Here is an 8,269-nt window from a genome sequence, read left to right on the forward strand (position 1 = left end):
AAGAGTTAAATGTTACATTGCGGAAAGGTCAGAGAAGAGTAAATGGTTAGAGGCCCAGATGGAGAGAGAGAGGTTTTTTTTCCTCACAAGGATGGAATTGAAAGCACTGAGGAAAATGAGAAAAATGTATTGTTTTCACTCGTAGTGATGAAGAGCTGTGTGGGGAGAAAACCTGAGAGGCATGCAGGAGAGCTGTGTGACGTGCAGGTGTGTGAATGAGTGTGTGTGTGTGTGTGTGGGAAAGACGAGCAGCAGTGATGAAAAAAACAAGCCATGTGAATATGAAAAAATGTGATCTTTATTCAACATCTCCACACATATTTCAAATATACATATTTACATCTTTTTTTCTTTTTTTTTTACAATGAATATATCTCTTGTGTATAACCTATCTAGACTTAATAGCCTCTAGGTTGTGTCACAAATACATAATTCACAGTGCAATATGAAGTTTGTGCACCCGTGTCAGTTTACTCTACATGTCACATGAAATGTGTGACTCACTCTACATGTATGAACCAGGAACAAAATCGTAAATCTCTTAAATTACTTTTCCGTGAGAAACAATTTAGATTGTCACAAGTCTGTTCCCATCTGGCATCCCACACAGATGAGAGCAAATAATTAAAGTACTGCAATAGACCTTTTATTAGTCTACTATGTGACCCAAAAATTAAATGCACAGCGCTTCTCAGATATGCCAGATTTAGTAACATTGTCAAAATGATTGTGCCAGAATGAAATAGCTGGCTGCAGACCTACAGTAGCCTGTAATTCTCAACGTCACTGAAACACTGCATCCGCCTGTCACACTCAAAGATAAAAACACCTTTTACAGTAGAACGTGGTACATCATGTCACTAACTATGATGACTAGTCTCCATGGATCCACAGCTTTCAATGGTAAAAAAAAAAAAAAAAAAAAAAAAAGGAAGGGAAAAAAAAAGTACCGTTACAGAGGTGAAAAAGTCAGAACAGATTCTACCAGCCAAGGTCAGGACCATTCTCTGCAGACACGCTCAAGTGTTGAGTCATCATCAGACCACCAACATCAAATATCGCCTGACTGCGACTGATTCAGAGCCATTCAGTTTATGAAACACAGTGATACGGGCACAACACTCAGCACAGCTCGGCTTTATTAAAGCAACACAGCTTGACATACTGTTCCAAGAGAAATGAACAAAACGAGCTCCACTGTTCAGCTGAGAAAGTCTTCTGAAATAATAAAAAAAAAAAAAACAGTGTTGGATTGAGAGAAAATTCATATTGCATGAGTACCATTTGAGTTCTCTGTTTATTTTTACTTTTTCCTCTGAGATCCTACTGTTGAATGCCTTCAGGCATAAGAATTATCACACCATCTCTGCTGCTGCAAAGGCATGTGATCAAGTCTTTAGACCCACAGTTGCTCCCAGAATCTTATGTTCAACTAGAAGCATTAGTGTTAGCGCACACAGGCAGAATGTCTGTCTAATTTCCAAGGTCAGACCCTGATAATAGACACTTCCTGTTTGGGTGCAACCTTTACATGATATTCAATATTCAGCTTTGAGCATGTTTTTTTTATATAAGGTAAATGTTTTACTTTTCACTGTTAAATATGAGAAAATGACTTAGATGTACCTTTCTCTGTTAGCCATTTATAGAGACTGGTGTTAGCCCAGTGTCATTGCTTATTGTTGCGTATGTGTGTGACAAATTCTTCCCACTTTTCTGCAAGCCTTACACCAGCAATACCCTTTCTCAACCTTCTGCGCGTGGCGTGAGATTTGTAAATGCTCTCCACTTGCTGAGACGTTGCCAGACTGGTGGTGAGACACCTTTGTAGCATCCCGTTGAGTGTGACACATCAGTCCTCTGCTAACCATCTTTCTCACTCTATGTCACTGCCTGCTGCGAGACATCAAGCTTGTGCTAGGCCTTCCTCGAGCCGTTCGGTGAGTCAGCTGGTGGTGCCTCCAGCCTGGTCAGAGAGTGAGAGGAACAACATCCCGGTCTCTTCGTCTCCCGCCCAGACTTAATCTAATGCTTTCTGACGCCTTGTGAGTCCAGGCTGAGAGCAAGCATTGGTGACTACTGTTGTGCCATGGGTTAATTTTCTGTGATACACTCATAGTAGCCTGCAGAGATTATTTTGTTAACATAATCTGGCAAATTGTGAGTCCTTGTTATTTGTTTTAGCACCAAAAAATGTTCAAAAACGCACATATAGAAACACAATGAATGATCATTGTGAAAAAATGCCCTTAGCAAGTAACATATATACGACAACAAAATACAGTACACTAAGTTTTTGTAAAAAGCTTGAGGGTGTATGTACACACAACAGTACACAAATGGTTTTCTAAAAAGTGCCATATGTAAAAAAAAGAACAATGAATCCCTCATAGCAATATGCTCTTTTGTTTTGGTCCCTAAGCCAGCTGAATCGAGTCCGTCAGCAGAACAGATCATCATCCTCTTCCACGTCAAAAGATGGCACCATCTGTTCTGCCGAGCTCACTTCCTGTTCACCCAGCGCCACTTCCTGCGACGACGGCGGCTGGTGGAACCACGGGTGAACGAGCAGCTCAGTCGCCGTGAGTCTCTCGCAGGGTTCTTTCCTCAGCAGGCTCTGGAGTAGACACTTGGCCTTGGGCGACAAGCCCTCTGGCAAACAGCACTGGCCTCTGCGGATTTTGGAAAACAGCGTGGCCGGGTCCGGGTCATGGAAGGGGTAACGGCCAACCAGCATGGTGTACAGCATGACCCCCAGGCTCCACATGTCGGCCAGCTTGCCGGAGTAAGGCGCCGAGCCACTGAGGATCTCTGGGCTGACGTAAGCAGGGCAGCCGTGGGTGTCTGACATGGAGTCGTCGCTTGGGTCTTCTAGGACGCGACAATCCTCAAGGCTTTCTAGTCTCACCTGTGTCCTGCGAGGAAAAAACAGACAAAAGGTTAGGACATTTTCACCTTTAAGAGCACAGAAAATGCAGAGAAATGTCAACTACATTGGGGATTCCTTTCCGTGAGCTACTTATAGCAGCGATGACTAAGTCTCAAACCTCATTTAATACAACTGCAGAGAGAAGTGAGGGCTTTAGTTAGATTGTGATAGATGTGATAGCAATGACATCATCTATTATTATATACACAAGCAACCTAAGAACTTAATGTAGAAGAAAGTAGAACATTTTTTGCTAAATGTCATGTTGTTGTTGGAAATTATGTTCTCAGAGTGTACAACAACATTTAAAGTCATTCCTCGGTCTAGTGCACAACTGAGTGTGTGTATGTTTGTGTATTTCTATCAGTGGCTTTGTTTAACACTGTCAAACATTTCAGAGATCTGTTAAATGTAAGTCACTGATTGCATCATGGAAAAACAACCATCCTTCATTTAGCTTTAAGACAGACAGATGGGCAGACAGTCACACGCACACACACACACACACCAGACACCGATGAACTCACTATGACCTATGTGCACAACAGTGAATCCAGTTTGAGCAGAGCTGCCTAAGCAAATTTCCAACGACTTCCTGGCACACACATAGTCACATAAACACACATATAAATATACAACTCCAGCACCCCCTCCACCTCCTCCTCCTCAGCTCACACACATAATGCTATATTTAGCCATGTTAATGACAGGACGTACATTTAGCCCTGCACCAGAGCATATAAGATTGTGAGAGTGTAATGCTCTCACAAAATGATTGACGGGACAAAGATAGATCATACGATGGGAAACTTCTGCTCTTTCTGGGGACAGACAAATATCACTAAATAATTTCAAGGGGGATCGGTTTTCTGCAGAAACAGACATGCTGTGTTTTTAATTAAAAATTCATTTGTACCTCTCGGGATATGCTCCTGAGACTGACACACTGATTGAGGCTTTATCAAGTCAAACACACGTAAGATGTGCGGCGTTTTATCTCAAATTCAGAGGGTCTGTGAGCCTCTTCAGCCGTCAGACAGAGTGGCTGGAGAAGGAAATAGACAGCCAGAGAGGGGATGAAAAGAGTGACAGCCTGAAGGACCAACATAGAAAGCAGCTGATATTTAAACACTAAGATAGTGGAGGAGATAAGTCAGGAGAGGAGAAAGAGAGATGGAGACAGAAAAGGAAACAGAACAGAGAGAGTTAGAGGGGTGGAGAGAGTGACTCATCCTTCTGTCGAGAGTACATATCTCCTCTCCTCCTCTCTCTCTCTTTCTCGAGCCGAGGCTATCTGCACCTGGGTCCCACACTCGCGGCGCCAGCCATCCCATAATTACCCTCAAATGGCTGTTGCCACATCAGTGACGCACGGGAAGGCTGGCCCGGCAGTGGAGCTCTGCATGCTTCACAGTGCTAGTCACCTTCCCTAAACTGTCTTTCCAACTGCACTGTGTGTGTGTGTGTGTGTGTGTGTGTGAATGGAGATAGCATTTGTCAAATTGTTGTGACTTTCTCTGTCTCTGGCTCGAGCGCTGCATTGTTGGCCAGGACATTGCATCACAGCTTGATTGTTGGCCTTTGAAAGATGCCTGATTGTGAATATGGAAGAATGTATGACGAAATAAATGAGGTCATGCAACATTTCAAGGAGACTTATGCGTGTCAAAAGACACTGTGATTGGATTGAAGCGGCAATGCACAACACTGATTTTCTGGAAACGAATACAGCCAAGTTCCATGATGTCATGCAGCCATCTAATGCTATCAGCAAAATCTGCAGTTTTGTTTTTATAGTCACATCACAGTAGATCCACTTGCTGTGGCGTTACAGTATGTCGCCAGCCACAGTGTAAAGAGAAGTCAGTGTAAAAAAAAGATGTCATCCCACCGCTGCAGGGTCAAGTGGGTCTTGTGGGTCAGTCCACTAGCGTTAATGCCAGCTAACAACATACTGAATTACAGGCAACAAGGCATTTGCGCTTGCAATAGGGCCCGTAATCAGCGAACATACAAACATGCATGTATGAACACACACGCACAAAGAAAAAGAGTAATGCAGCCCCCCTCCTCTTACCCTTTGCACATATACACTGTGACTCATCGCTCTGCAGCCGTATAGCTATCAGAGGGACACAACTGACTTCAACTTCTCTCACAGGCTGTCTGCTCTCATTCATCCAGTGTGACCCTGCAAACCCAGAGGTCATGGCTGGAGAATGTTACTGTTAAAAAGTCTCCATGAAAAAGGGCCTTTGGAAAGCCGGAGGGGGGGTTGTGTGGGATCAGCGGGTGCTTACAGGAAAGAGAGTGACGCAAGGGCAAAGAGGCGACAAATAGTTTTGTAAGCAGGGTTTTTGTGTGTCTTCCTGAACAGAGTAGTACTCAGAGATGCAGACATTAAAAGGCATGTGTATGTGCGAGTGGGTGTGTGTGTGTGGGAGCGAGTTCAAAGGATGGCGCTTTGAACTACTCCTTCATGGATGAAAGTCTATTTGAATGAATCAGTATTGGAAGCATCAGTTATTCTGCAGCATAGTTATGATGTAATTTATTAATAAATAATGAGTAATAAATATATTCAGAGATACAGACCACAGAAGGGGAGATGATTGTCTCATTCACCAGCCTCGTCTAGCGGCTCTGCCAAACTACCACCCACTACATTCACACACACACACACGCATGCAAAACAAACGCCCAACATGCATACAAAGAGACACGTCGAGAGTGAGAAAGGGAGACAGACAGAGAGGGCGAAAATCTGGGAAACTGTGCAGTCTGCCTCCACAAGTACAGAACCTCCTACTCGATCTGTGCCCACATTGATATCTGCACACATGGCCTGTGTGTAGCAGCTGTTGCCATGTTTGTCCTCAATTGCACATCCCACTAAACTGCATGTCTTCAAGTCTGACAGCATCCAAATAAAGTTAAAAGGAATGTGATGCTGAGCAGGTTCAACAATGTGAGGAAACTTTTCAGCAGTATAATCTCGGTGTCATCTCACATTGACTGAAGTTTTAAATCCTTGAATGTAAGGAATGTCACTCTCATCTCACCTTTTCTCATCAGCGAAGACAAACTTGCGCAGTTTGAGGTCGCCCAGCACGATGCCTGCCTGGTGGCAGTGTGCCACAGCCAGTGCCACCTGACGGAAGAGTCTGCAGGCCTGCTCCTCATCCAACCTGCGACAACTCTTCACCAAGGTGTGCATGTCCCCAAAGTCCTTGTCCAGGAACACGTAGGCCTTGCGTTCGCCGAGGATGATGTCCCTGATGCCGGCCACATTCTTGTGGGCTGGTAGGATCCCGTAGGCTCTGATCTTTTCCTGATACACCCCCATGTCAAAGACCTGGGCGAGACATGAAAGTAGAAGGGAGAGGAGGGAAGGGAAGGAGATGCAGAGTGGAAATTAAGGAGACAGGGGAGGGAGAGAGACTGTCTGTGAGGGGGAGGAGGCATTGGGTCAGTATGTTCTTAATGATCATCTGAGGAAACAGGCATGCAAATTTGGCAGCGAGTTAAAAAAGGCGTAGGATATGCTTTGATTCCATCTCAATACACTGCTTTTGCAAGAGCATGACAAATGAATCATCAAAGCGTGAAGAGATTAACTTTATTAATCAACAAAGCCAAACGCCTGCAGGTCTATCAAGCAAAATAAACACATGGATCTGGAACAGTGGAGGGCACCGACGTTATCAGCACAGATCCTTATCATGATGGTCTTTCTTTGCCTCACATGTTTGCATTTTTGTGTGTCACAGCGTGGCGTATTGCAGTGACGTGTATGCAAATGAGCCCGGTTGACAGACACGGTGTGAAGCAGTAGAGGCAATAATAGGTGGACTTCAATATTCAGGCTGTATTTTCTCAACCCAGGAAAGACTATATGAGGTTGTGTGGTTTTTTTTTTTGGTATAAAATGTAAACAGATTTAAAATAATCATAGAGCCTTATATAGTTCCAGATTTAAAAACGGTGAAGCAACACTGCTGTTATTACGCAAAGTGTGACACATTTCGCATGAGAATGACATTTGGTTGAAAAAGTCGGCTGAATAATGATGACATATCAGACAGGCTAACGCGGTGTCTTGAAACACCATTCATTCAGAGAAATTGCACAATGACGCGGTTGCGCATACCTTGCACAGTAGCTCATCGCCAGTGTCGGTGTTCATCGCGCTGTGCATACTCTCCCGGTCCGCCAGAGGTAGAAGCAGAAACGGTCCTATCCTGGATGGTCCCTGGTGGGTCGCCGGGATAGGGTTTGAAAGCGGGCTGACCGGAGACCCTGGAGAGGTGCCGAGGAGTCCCTGTGTGTCCCCCGCCTCGGCGCTAAGCCTGGCACATTTAGCCGGCGGCTGATCGTCTGAGTCCAGCCGCTTGTGCGCGACTCTCCCGGTGCGGATGCAGGGTACCGGGCTGCTCCACTGCAAGTTCATCCTGATAGACCGATTCACCATGAAAGCAAAAACGAGACCCTTACTAATATAGGATGGTGGTTAAAATAAACTACAAACTGTGCAATCCATTTCTCCGTGTGTGAGACTTATTATAGCCTTAGTGGAGCTAAAATTTTTTAAAAAAAAAAATCAAACTTCAACGGAGTGGCGGCGCGTTCTCGTAGTAATCCAACCTACGTCCTTTTGTTGAGTGACTGCCCGTGGCTCTGAGGTCTGTATACTTTTGATGAGAAAATCCCGATCCCTCAGAGCACCAAGCATAGAGAGGGAGAGAGAGGGGGGGAGAGAGAGATAGAGAATGAAAGAGAGAGGGAGAGAGGGAGAGAGACCGCCTCACTCAGACAGAGGCAGAGAGTGAGTGAGCTCCAGTGATGTTGAGCACTGAGCTCAAACACTCCGCCCGACCAGTCCAGCCTCCTGGTGACACAACCATTGAGCAATCCTGTAACGGCACCGACTCCAGCTCAGCTCTGATGAAACTGCTCGCTGTATTACCTTTCACAGAAGACTACGTGAGCATGTGGCACAAACATTACTGGTATCCTTTTTTTTTTTTTTAATGAAATCTCCAAAATTCCTGCCCTGAGATTTTTTTTTGCTGATAGCTACTGAAAAGAACCATGTGAGAGCAATGAAGAAATCATCTGCTACTTATCAGAGCTGCCTCATCAAGCATGCACATGTTTTAGACAATAATTAACAACATTTAAAACTCCCTGTCTGACTCAGTTTTTCCTTAATGTTCAGCTCTTATTGCTATTTATCGCTAGTTGCAACAATCTCTCCACAGACCTCCTATGTGGCACCTGGACTGTTTACTCTTCAAATGTTAGGCCTGAAGTGTGAACTAGCCAATACAAAGCTCCAGT

At 44.6% G+C, this 8,269-nt stretch overlaps 1 protein-coding gene across 1 annotated transcript; it reads right to left on the reverse strand.

Annotated features, from left to right (window-relative positions):
• Positions 1–276: 276 nt before the first annotated feature.
• On the reverse strand, positions 277–7,917 carry trib1 (tribbles pseudokinase 1). The gene is made up of 3 exons (XM_042436729.1): positions 7,080–7,917; positions 5,992–6,284; positions 277–2,915 (listed from the first exon to the last, which is right to left on the reverse strand). The coding sequence occupies exons 1-3, from the start codon at positions 7,398–7,400 to the stop codon at positions 2,441–2,443; spliced, it is 1,089 nt and encodes a 362-aa protein (XP_042292663.1). The 5' UTR covers positions 7,401–7,917; the 3' UTR covers positions 277–2,440.
• Positions 7,918–8,269: the final 352 nt, after the last annotated feature.

The sequence above is a fragment of the Thunnus maccoyii genome, chromosome 15 (genome assembly GCF_910596095.1).
Source record: "Thunnus maccoyii chromosome 15, fThuMac1.1, whole genome shotgun sequence".
In the NCBI taxonomy this organism is placed as follows: Eukaryota; Metazoa; Chordata; class Actinopteri; order Scombriformes; family Scombridae; genus Thunnus; species Thunnus maccoyii.